Here is a 12,691-nt window from a genome sequence, read left to right on the forward strand (position 1 = left end):
AAAAAAAAAAAAACTCACAACTTTCTATACATAGTCTATATAAGTAAGAAAGAAATGCTATGCTAGAACCTGAAAGAGATGAGTGGAAATCACTTGGCACTAGAATTGTGCAATCAGATTTTGATCAAAAGGTAGAAAAAAGTGCCTTAGGACAAAATTTCCCCCAAATGGAGCAATTTCTCTCCTGATTGGTTATTGGCAAAGAGGCATTGAAAAACTGTCTCATTATGGCTGGGAGAATTCAATACAGTCTCTGAACCTGCTGTTCTTTTATGCCTACACTTAGGCCTGCATGCTCTATGCAGATCTTCCATATGTAATCAAGATACTTCTTTTCACTCTTACTCCTTAAATGCCACACTTCTTTCTCATGACTTTTCTAAGGGCCTCCTTGAAGTCTGTGTTCCTGAAGCTGTAGATAACTGGGTTTAACAATGGAGTGATTACAGTGTAGAAGACAGAAATGATCTTGTTTATTTCAGGTGACAGGTGTGCATTGGGGTGCACATACATGGAGATCATAGTCCCATAGTAGATAGTGACAACAGTCAGATGAGAGCCACATGTAGAAAAGGTCTTCATCCGTCCAGAAGTGGAAGGGATTCTCAATATGGAGGACACAATGAAAACATAGGACACAAGTGTCAGAACAAAACAAATGCACAGCACTGCAATAGACAGGACAAAGATGGCCATTTCTGTAATGTAAACACTGGAACAGGATAGCTGCATTAGCGGAGGGAGGTCACAGAAGAAATGGTTGATCTGGTTGTGCCCACAGAAGTTCAACTTGGAAATCATCAAGTAAGGGAGAAAGCCTGTGCCCATCCCTGTCATCCAGGAGACTGTCACCAGTGTGGTGCAGACATCTGAGCTCATGAGGAAGGAGTAGTGGAGTGGGCAACAGATAGCCAGGTATCGGTCATAGCCCATCACAGCCAGTAGGAAACACTCAGTAGCTCCAAAGAACACAAAGAAGTAGAGTTGTGCTATACAGGCGGGGAAAGAGATGACATGGCCCCAGGAGGTCAGGTTGGCCAGCAGAAGGGGCACAGTGGTGGACGTATACCAGATCTCCAGAAAGGAGAGGTGTGTGAGGAACATGTACATAGGTGAGCCCAGTCGTGGGTCTTGGCTCACCACTGTGATGATGACTACATTGCCTGTGATGGTGAGGAAGTAGATGAACAGGAAAATGACAAAGAGGAGGGATTGCCACTCAAGAAGGTTTTGAAATCCTAAAAGCTGAAACTCAGTGACAGTTGACATATTTTGGGGTTCTAGTGCCTGTGGGGGACAGAAAACATTTTTGAAAAATATAGTATGAATTGTATAAAAATATTTATTACTATTGATGTTTCTAATGTCAGAAGTTAATTTTTAATAGTTTAGATTTCCATATACAACTTTTAGAGGAACAAATGTGCAATTTTACCTTTCTTTTATACCTTTCTCATATACTTTACTTTTTTTGTTTCTTTGGTTTAGTTTGGTTTTTTGAGATAGGTAGATATGCAGCCCAGGCTGAACTTAAACTCTTCATTCTCCTGCCTCAATTTTCTCAGTGCAGGAGTTTCAGGTGTGCAGCTATACAACCACATTTTGAATGGCAAGTTGACAGTAGGTATTAGAGATTTGACAGGTTCCATTTCTTTGAGTTCTATGACATTGAAGTCTTAGAAGTTATAGGCAGAGAAAGGATTCAGGAGATCACATACAAAATAACAGAAAAAGAAAATTATAACTATAGGAGGAGTTTTATTTTTTGTCAATTATACCAATAAATCTCAAAACCTAAAAACAAAAATTTGTAAAACTCATGCACATATGGAAGCCAATACCTTTCTTGTCTTGAGGAACACAGCATATTTCCTATGACACCTTGAAATAGTATCTCATCCTACCCACAAACAGTATTTACTGGTGCCCTGCTGTGGTAAGTGTGTGTGTATGTGTGCATGTACGATTCTCTGTGCTGAACTAATCTGCGCCTCACTCCATCCATGTCTTTTCTTGCCCAGTTAGGGAGCACACTCATACTTGGCCATTAGAGCCACTTTTGCATGCACACATTCAATACATCACCCTCCTGTGCTTTCACTTAAATCATTGTCAAGCAGTTCTGGATAAAGTCAACATCCACCTGCCATTTGTGAGCTTCCATACCACTGAGTTTGGCTGATACCAAACAAATGATTTGTCACTTTAAAATTCACAAATAATAAACTTCACTGTGTCCTTCATCTGCAGAGCAAACATTCCCCAGTTCCCTGACTATTCTCTTTTCTAGTCTCCTCAGTGACTATTTCATCTATGTTTATATCCACATTCATTTATGTTCTTATTTCCAATTTTCAACACACCCTTGTCTCCCTCAGCAAGAGAACCATTTTACTGAAAAACCTGAAATTGTCCAGTGGAAATATACACAAGTACCACCCATGAAATTTCCCCCTTCTTTTCTGCATCAGTGTCCTTCAGCTTCTTGAGAAAATGGCCTGTGCCCCAGCTAAGGCAGGCTCCTGACTTGAGGATGAGATACTTCTTCCTCCTCCCACCGCAAGGTATTATGGCTTTCATTCCCTTTTGACCCCTGCAGCAGCAAGGCCACCTCGCTGCTGGATTTTTTTCCTGTTTGTCAAAAGACCAGTTTTCTCTCCCATTAAAAAAGACAACACAGTGAAGAAAAGACCTTGCTGCTGCTGTTTTCCAGATGCTGCTGATGTTTGCCTGCTCACTTTCACAGACTCCTTCCCTTTAGGATGATACCACCTCTTCTGGCTGTCATTTTTCCTCTGCTTTCTTTCTCCACTGCAGTCAGGGTTTTCCTTACCACTGCTACAAAAGGACCCTACCGTGAACACCTGACCCGTCATGCATCCTGTCAGCAGCATTCATAGTGGGTCCTTCCCTCTTCCTGATCCTCTGGTCACTTAGGACCCAAGAGTCCACGACAGTCTGGCTTTTCACACTTGTGCACTCTCAGAATGAGTCCGTCTCACTCTATCCATTTCCTGCATGGTCTCATGCAACTTCTTGACTATTTCCTAATTACATATTTATTCGCAGAGCTGTAGAACTCAGAGCCTTGCTCGTTGGACTTTAAATTCCATCTCTTGGTTCCTAACCCTCAGATTCATGAATCAAGTTCCAACACAAACTTTGTGTGAACTACTGTCCTGTTTGGACTACACACTCACATGTCGGATCATCCTTTGTGTGTCCCTGACTTCCCCATCAGTCTCCCTTAGTGCCTGCAGTCTTCCCCACTCACTAATGAGCACTCATCCTCCCACTTGCTCCGGACAGAAAACTTGAATTTGACTCTTGTTTCTCTCAGACCCAATATTAGATTTTTCTGCAAAATCAACTGGCTCCACCTGCAAATATGTCAAGATTCTGATCTGATCCCTATTCACCAACACCATCACTTGCTCCATGGAGAGAGTGCCACTGTCTCCCACCTAAATCATAACAATGCTCAATGCTCCTGTGTCACTCCACCCTGCTGAATAAAGTAGCCTAGGTGAAAGTTTAGACCACAGACAGCTCACATAGGGAAGATAAATGTACTGTGAATCATTCCTGATGTTGCTCTCTTGCTTATTGAACTGTATAATACTGGATTTCAGAAGGGAAAAGGAAACGCTAAGGCCTTGCTAGTTTATGGGTCTTCCTTAGTCTCTCCTCCCATTGCCTTTCCAATCTCTTAATCTACCTTTCTCCATTCTGCTCCTGACACTTCGGTTTCCTTAGTATTTTGCCCCTGTACAGGTTCAGTTCCCTGGGATATTGTCCCTCAGACATTTCTCATGTCCTTCTAGTCTGCTCAGGTGTTATTCTCTCCATCATGCCCAGACAAACTACTCTGTTTTTTCCTAAAGCTTCTGATAGTGATCCAATGCAAAACTGCTGTGTTGATCTTGGCTTCAGGGCAGAAAAATACAGCAATTTTAATCAAAGTCAGTGAGTGTACAAGTAAGGCCTGCTAGAATATTGTTATTTAAGCACATGGATTGATTGGTTCTGAAAGAGGGAGATGTAAGGGAGGATTTCTCAAGATGCTATGATTACAAATTTTCTTAGTAAATTAAAAATAACTTCTTAGAAAATGGTCCTTTCTCACGTTGGCTTTCTCTCCTTTTCTTTAAATCTGACCATGGGACTCAAATTAAAATAAACAGTGACTATATTTAAAAAAAATTAAACATGGGAAATAGTGACATGCAGTCTTGTGAAACCAGAAGCAAAGCAAAACAGCATTGCATTACAACAGACTAAGCCTACAAGACTTTCAGCTGAATGTCTTAGTTATCTAACATCCTCCAACAGCACAAATTCAAATGCTAATAACCTGTTAATCACCATGCATTGCTTAAACACTTTCAGTCTACAGGAGCAGTCACCTCTTAAAATGCAAGTTACTTAAATGCTGATGGTTTCCAAGTGATAAAATTGCCTTAATAACCTCTAGCTGACAAAACCTGCTTCCCCTAATGCTGCTTGCTTCAGCACCAGGGCAAACAAGCCTAACCTTAGATCTAATTTTGTAGCTTTCTTTTAAAATATATGAAGGTTAACTTAACATAACAGAATATTCTCTTATGTAGTCAGGCAGAGTAAATTAAATGGTCTTTTGACTTCTCAAGAACTATTTTTTAGTTACTTTTCTGTTACTTTGTTTTATATGCTGGCCAATTTAGGCAAGATCATATATTGTTTCCACACAGAAAGATCATATTTACAGGCTAAGATTGCCTTGATGGTGAGTAATAATTTATTGAAGTCCATGCACCTTTAAAATCCAACACCCATAACCACAAACAAAAAAGGAAAAAGTATACTCTTTCATGCTAAAACACATACCATGTTGGTTTCCTCCCGTAAAAAGTTGCATTTACATGCATGAATCTCCTCGTCTGTCCTTCTTGCCAGCATCCAGAGACCTAAGTGGCCCCTGCCCAGTGCCTATTACATACTCTTCCCTCACCCAAATCTGGACTGTGCTTTCATGCTGAGATCTAGATTTTGCCATCTTCTGCTGATGTTTGATGCTGGGGGAAGCAGACTCTCCTTTTAATAACCCTGTCTTGCTTGGGGACCTGGGCCTCCTGAGAATCCTGTTCCCCAGATATTCTGTAATCAACCTTCCAAGTTTTGCCTCTACACACTAGGCTTTCTTGTTGATATAACACAGGGGATAGATGGCATTGATACATTGTTTTTGAAATGGATTTTTTTAAACTAAGAATAGGTTCCAATAATGTTGAAGGAAACTTTGAGTCAAAAGGATGTTTCTTTTCCACTCAGCAAGCAGGAAGTTAGTGAGTGAATTATTCTGAAAACTGAATGCGTAACAGCTGTTTTTTTTTTTTTCGCTTCACTATCAGACATTAATTACAGGTGTGGCTAAATATTTATATACCTGCAAACTAGTTCAGTCATGCAATGAAAGAAATCTTCACCAAGGCTCATTCTAAACTCAAGTCTTTCAGTTAAGTAAACATTACACATGAATTGACTTGAGGGGTTTTGTGGGTTACAGTTTTAGAAGATAAATTGGAAAAGGAACCTATTTCTAATACAGCAGGATTTAATATATATATCTGTTTCCGTTAGTCTGTATAATTGAGAAGAGCTAATTTATTAATATTTCTAGTTAAAATAAATGTGGATCTGATATTTAATGGTCATTTTAAAGATAACCAAATGTTGCTAGAAATCACTAAGAACACTTCAGAGTAGCAGAAATATTACATTTAGTAACAACTGAACTATATTAACACATAAAATAATTACAATATTTTAACAATAATGCCGTCAACATTTTTTTGTGGTACTGGGTTTTCAACTCAGGGTTCATGCTTCCTAGTCAGGCACTCTACCATTTGAACCACACTTCTAGCCCCACCTCGCCCCCTGCCCCAGCAACATTTTTGAGCATTTATTTACTGTAGTCACAGTGATGACAAGTGCTTTGCTCACATTATTTAGTTCACTGGGACAATAGTCCTTCATGCTGAGTATCAGTTTACAAGTGAGAAAGCTGAGGATCAGAAAGTTAATGCTGTAGCCTAGATCTTGACTGTCCCTCCAAAGGCCAAGATGAGAAAGACTTACTCCTCAGCCTGTGGGTCTGTTGTGAGGAGGTAGAAACTTTAGGACAGGGGCCTAGTGGAAGAAGTTGGGTAACTAGAGGCATGATTTTGAAGGGGATGCTGGGACCCTGGCCCTTCCTCAGTCTCTCTTCTTGGCTACCAGAAGGTGAACAGCTTTCTCTACCACATGCTCCTACCATGATGTGTTGTGTGGTCAGAGTCAAAGCAACAGGCAAAGTGATCATAAACTCAAACTTCTTAAACTGAGTCAAAAAAAAAATCTTCCCTCACTAAGGTGATTATTTCAGGTATTTTATCCCAGTAATAGAAAGCTGGCCACGTTCAAGGCACTTATCTCAAAGATTCTACAGTACTATGAGTTCTATCCAAAATATTTGGATATAGAGGACCCATGTGTAAACAAGTGCTTTCCTGCTTCTCCAGTTGCAGAGTGGGAGAACCATGCCTTACCAAATAAACTTGTTCATAAAATACTGAGGGGGAAACTAGCACACATTCACTTCAGCAGAAGTTTCAGGCAGTGGGCACAGGAAGAATGACTATCTGTAGGCTTCCTGGTGCTGCCTTTGCTTTGCAGGTCTGTGCTGCAGAAGTTCCTAGATAAATGAAGAATTTGGTGAGATTTTAGAACCAGGTCTAGAGGAAAGAAAGGAAGCACTGGAGGTATTTCATCTGGATTACAGCAAAGAAGAGAAGATAAATAGAATTATCTTAAGAAAGAAGAATCAAGTTGTTAAGTTTATCACTAGGTTAGATATTTTAAAAGGAAATAATGATTTGATAGGTGAGATAGATATTCAAGTACTTTTATTGAATTTTATTCTATGATTTCACAGATTAAAAACTTATTTTTAAGTAACTAGAGACATAGTTTGTTGACAAAATCTAAATTCAGCTTTGTCAATATAGGTACTGACTCTGCAGATGGACAATGAGGAGGGGATTTTCCATAAAAGGGTTTTACTTCCAAAAAGACACTGTCTCTCAAAAAACCCATCCCAATACTGATATCATTGGTGAGGATTTGATGATTGATGGATACAAATGGAAGAGTAATGAATCTAAATCCTGCAATCTAAATAGTCTGAAGAATTATCTTCACATAATTTATTTTGACTTTTTAAAATAAAGAATGAGTATTATCCAAACTTTACACATCATTTCCTGCTGCATTGTCTATGCGTTTACATGGTATGGTGGGGGCCATTATGAAAATCCTTGCATTATCATTCCAGTAGCACAAATTTTTTCTTTTTTCAAAGACAGGAACTCTTTGGGGAATTCCACCCTTGGTTACTTCTCATGTAAAAGCCCCCTGTTTAAAACATGAATGTTGATTGCACCTCATACATGTAATTAAGATACTTGAGAGTTAGCATAAGTACATGCACAGATGCAAAGATCACAAAGATCAGGAGGATTGCGGGGATGAAGCCAGACCAGGTAAATAGTTTGCACAGCCCTATCTCAAAAATACCAAATGCACACACACACACACACACACACACACACATACACACACACACAAAGGACTATGAGAGTGATTCAAGTGGTAGAGTACCTGCCTAGCAAGTGTGAAGCCCTGAGTTCAAACAAAAATCAGTGCTTCTACCCCACCTTTCTGGGGCCCACCACTCTTTTTCGGTTCCTTCCCTTCACCTTCAATAAACTTTGCTTTCACTTTCACTACATTTTCATGTCCTGCCTGCATTCTTCTCTTGCTGATGCAAGCACCTGAAATATTCTGCACCAGGGTCTTTTTAGGCCACCCATGCAATAACAGTATGTCTGTTTTTACATTTATCAGTTGGGACATTAAAATGTATGTAGATGCACTGGGTCTGAGTTGCCTCTAAAAGTTGGCACAAAACCCTACAACCTTGCTTTCCTATCCATCTCCAGCCACCCTGGAACATCCCTAAGGATAGAGAAAACCTCTAATTCACAATGATCCACAGTACTTCCACCCTGACAACCACTGGGAAAGACAGAAAACAGTGCCAATTTCATACCCAGTGATGGTAACTGTGAAAGTCTGTCATTGATATTCATTGGCTATCATTAAAAATTAAACTTTGTGGCACAGAATGCAAAACTAACTATTATGAGGTATATGATTGCTACCTAAGAAAAAAACACACCAAACTACTTTTGGATCCAGGATACAAGAAAAATCTCAAGAATCTATTATCCTTCACCAGGTTGTGTACCTCTGTTGTCTCTGACTAGACACTTTAAGCTACAGGGGCAGGCTGCAAATCCCAGGCCTCTTGAATACTGAGTTCAGATGTGATCTTTCCAGACCCTTTCACATATAGTGTATTAATTTTGCTTGTCTTCTTAGTACTTGTATCTCTGTGCTATTATTTTGATCATATGTTATATTTTTCTGCAGCAGGCCATGAAATCCAGGCATCTCTTTTTTAGCCCCATATCTAGGGTGTGACTCCTAAAACAATCCCAAACAAGTAAATTGGTACTTGTAACCATCCTGCATAGCATACCAGGAACAACACCTAACACTAGACCTGCAGCTAAAGACAGGACTTGTTAATAGCTTTGCTCATGCCTCAACTTCCTCATGTATGAAGCATAGATAGAGTTTATTCTACCCCTCAGAGACTGTAAGTGTCGCATAAGACATTACATTTATTCATTTATTACAGAAGCTATGCTGAGCACTTGCTCTGTGCAGGCTCAGAATGAAGGCATTTAGAACAGAAATATTCGCAGGATATATTATTTCCACAGAATCTATCAAATTACATTAAATAATGTAAATCACTGTTTACACATAACATTATCCTAGAAATCTACCTTTGTTAAAATGCCTATGTCCTGCCTATTGCTATCTTGCCTGGAAGCAGGTCAGGGCCAACATTTATTCCTCTGCATCAATCTCTCAATTCATGTTCACCAGCTCTAGTCCTAAGTAGCTGTCTCTGCTTTAACCTTTCTCCCCAAATTCCTTCAATGGAAGCACAGAGGTACACTGGATTCTAGCCTTCTTTACAAAGGTAGAGAGCCAGATGCTGTGTCCACAGAAAGCATCAAATGACTTTAGCTGAACCTTACTTCAGTAAGGCTTTTGGGGAGAAAGACAAAATGAAAATACAGGGGGTACCATCTCACACTGATTAGGATTGTGCCATTAACAAACAAAATCAGAAAATAGGGACAGGCATGGTTCAATGGTAGATCACTTGCCTAGTATGCACCTGGTCCTGGGTCCAATCCCCAGCACCACATAAAGACAGAAAGAAAGAAGGAAGGAAGGAAAAGAGGGAAGAAGGGAGGGAGAGCAAGGGAGAACACATATTGGTGAAAATGTGAAGAAACTGGAACCCTTGACTTGGTGAGAATATAAAATGTTACAGTAACTGTGAAAAATAATATGGAGGTTCTTCGAGAAATAAGAATATATCATTAACTTAAGATATAGCAATTGCACTTCTGGGCATGTACCCAAAAGAATTGGAAACCAGGTCTGGAAAAGATATATGGATATCAGCATACATAGAACATTGTTCAAAATATCTAAAATGTGGAAGCAACTCGTTTCCATTGACAGAGTAATCAAAATGCAGTATATACATATAATGTAATGTACATATACAATGTATATTGTTAGCCTTAAAAATAAAGGAAATTCTACAATGTGCTACACCATGGATGAACATTCATGTCATTGTGCTAAATGAAGTAACTCAGTCACAAAAATACAGATATTGTATAATTCTACTTATATGAAGTCTCTGAATTAGTAAAAATCATAGAGGGGGTGGAGGGGGTGGGAATTTATTGTTTATTGGATATAAAGTTTCAGTTGTATAAGAGAAAAAACTTTTGGAGATGGTTGCACATTATAAATGTACTTAATGCCACTGAAATGTATATTCAAAATGATTAAGATTATAAATTTGTTGTAATGCTTATTTTACCACAATAAAAAATTAGGAGAAAAACATGCAAGATGCAATTTCTTAAAAGAAAACAAACCAAGGTCCTTTTAAAAACCATTGGCAGGAAGGAAGTTGCTGAGTCAGTGGCTGTTGCTCTTGAGGTTTGTGGAAGGTTTTTTTCTTTTTTTACCATTTTAAACTGAGTGGAGCATGAGTGTGGGGGTGGGGAGACTGTGGTTTCCCTTGTTGAGACAGAGGGTGTGGCCAAGGAGAGTTCAGTGCCTTAACAAAGGGCTCAACATAGAGAAGTAAATTCTGATGTCCTGAGAAACTGTCTCAGGAGCCCAAAGCAAAGAAATCAAGAACAATATCAGAGAGAAATGTTCAGGTGATGGTAGAGTTTGTATCTCAATGAACTAATAAAAGGTCAAAAAAGGCAGGGAACAAATGAAGAAAAATATTGGAGGAGGGTGGTGGAGGGGCAGGATTAGCTAAAAACCTTGGACCTATCCAGCCTATGAATGTGCCAGAGGATGGGGTTAAGCATAGAAACAAGGAGAGTGTGATGAATCAGAACCACAGATGCACTTTATGGAAAGTACAAATTTATGTCAGAAAACCCCAACCTTCATCCCCAGCCATTAAAGAAGAAAATGTCTGGGAAGTACTGCACATATTTAATCCCTTTGACCTTTTGCTTTCTCCTCTCATGTCACATCTTGAACAAGTTGGCTCATACTTTAAAAAAAAAAAAACTTTTTATTATGATATACTCATTACACAGGAGGGTATTCATAATGACAATTCCAATTAGGCTTATATTGTTCATTAGTTACATTGCCCTTACCATCTGTCTCCATAACACCTTCCCTGCCATACTTAAAACAATTTTAAGAGGTTCCTTTGTCAATTTCATATAGGTATATGTAGTCCATCAACTATATACCCTCACCTTAATCATCTTCATTCATCCTTCCCCTCCCAGTTGTACTCCCCCCTGCACTGTACCTATTTTACAGTCCTGTTTTTAATTATTAATATTTTAGTTGATTTTCAAAGGGGTTTCTCAATGTATCCCACTCTGGGTATACTTTACTCTGGTCCATTCAACCCCTTCCATTACTCCCCTTGCCCATTAACCTCCTACCTCCCATTTTTCAATAGCCTTAAATACACATCCTTATATTCTCTGTCTTCACATATGTTATGCTTTACGATATTACTGATGCTTTATCATTCTCTTTTCCTTTCCTTCTTTCCCCATGTTCCAAAAATAGTTCCATTATTGCAAACATGTTCTACATATGAATTTGTATGTGTTCATGTTTATTTTTGTGTATATGTTTATCTTTTGGATCTATCTTTCACATGAGAGAAAATATGTGGCCTTTGTCTTTCTGAACCTGACTCACTTTACTTAACCTGATGTCCTCCAATTCTCCAATTGCATCCATTTACCTTCATTATTTATGCCATTATTCCTTATGGTTGAGTAAAATTCCATTGAGTGAGTGTGTGTGTGTGTGTGTGTGTGTGTGTGTGTGTGTATGTGTATCTATCTATCTATCTATCTATATATCTATATATATCACACTTTGTTGATCCATTCAGCTGTTGTAAGGCACCTTGGTGTTTCCATAATGCTGTGATGAATATCAGCATACAAGTGTCTCTGCTATATCCTGACTAATGTTCCTTTGGTAGATGTCTAGGAGTAGTATCACTGGATCATATGGAAGTTCTATCTTTAGCTTTTTGAGGAATCACCATACTGCTTTCCATAGTAGTTGTACTAATTTGCATTCCAGTTTGCTCATACTTACCTGTGCTTTTTCTTTAACAATCTATCCATTCCAATTATCTACCTAACCTTTAATCAGGTGGCCTCAAGATCTTTTAGACCCTGCTCCTGGCCAAACCTCCAGGCCAAGATTTGTCCTTATAATATGAACCTCAGAGGAACTGCCAGAACCTGACCCATTGGCCTAGCCTAGCCTGCAAATATATCTGAGTCACTAGATGCAGCCAGCCTCCTCCCTGCACAATTTGCATTGTGCTTGTTGTTCCTTGATCCTCTGGCTGCACAGCCTGGGGGTGTTCCTATTTGCCAGCTGGAACTCACCTTTTACCTTAGGTCAGCAGTCTTCTAGGGACAGACTAGTTTAGAGTCCTCTGTTATATTCCTGCAGGGCCTGTGAGGGATGCTTCTTCCAGTTTTTAGTTTGTCATTATTTGCTTGTGTGGTTCTATGTTGATCTCTCCCAGCTAAGTTCAAGGCTCTTTCAGTGATGAGATTCTATCTCTTCACCTCACAGGAATTCCCATGCCTTTAATAGCCAGTGCTGCACCTGAGAGTCACTGCTAGTGACAAGCACACATGTGCTGGGACTAGATTAATTGATTTGCATGATGCATGGCCCACCATACTTCTAATGCATCCACAGTGAAATTATGTTTTGCTGAAATGACAGTCATGCCCTGGGGCTTGTCTACTTCCTGGATGACATTAAGCATCTTATCATACTCATCCTGGTTCTGCCTTCCCCTGGGCTGTCACATCCTCTGTCCGATCATCTTGTTCCTGTCTTAGCCTTCCCCATCTCACAGGTGCAGCATTGTAGGCTGTACTAACAATTATTCCTTTTACCACATGTCCTACCTTACAAATTT

General features: G+C 39.4%; 1 protein-coding gene across 1 annotated transcript; it reads right to left on the reverse strand.

Annotated features, from left to right (window-relative positions):
- Window positions 1–348: 348 nt before the first annotated feature.
- Window positions 349–2,876, reverse strand: Or11l1 (olfactory receptor family 11 subfamily L member 1). The gene is made up of 2 exons (XM_020179484.2): window positions 2,739–2,876; window positions 349–1,287 (listed from the first exon to the last, which is right to left on the reverse strand). Exons 1-2 carry the CDS (start codon window positions 2,874–2,876, stop codon window positions 349–351), a joined length of 1,077 nt encoding a protein of 358 aa, XP_020035073.2.
- Between the last annotated feature and the right edge of the window lie 9,815 nt (window positions 2,877–12,691).

The sequence above is a fragment of the Castor canadensis genome, chromosome 15 (assembly GCF_047511655.1).
Source record: "Castor canadensis chromosome 15, mCasCan1.hap1v2, whole genome shotgun sequence".
NCBI lineage: Eukaryota > Metazoa > Chordata > Mammalia > Rodentia > Castoridae > Castor > Castor canadensis.

Excerpts from the sequence above, each read along its gene's own strand:
- Or11l1 (XM_020179484.2), bottom strand. The coding sequence starts at position 2,876 with ATGACGGGTCAGGTGTTCACGGTAGGGTCCTTTTGTAGCAGTGGTAAG. Across the intron at positions 1,288-2,738 it reads AAGGGAAGGAGTCTGTGAAA|GCACTAGAACCCCAAAATAT; the intron begins GTGAGCAGGCAA and ends TGTCCCCCACAG.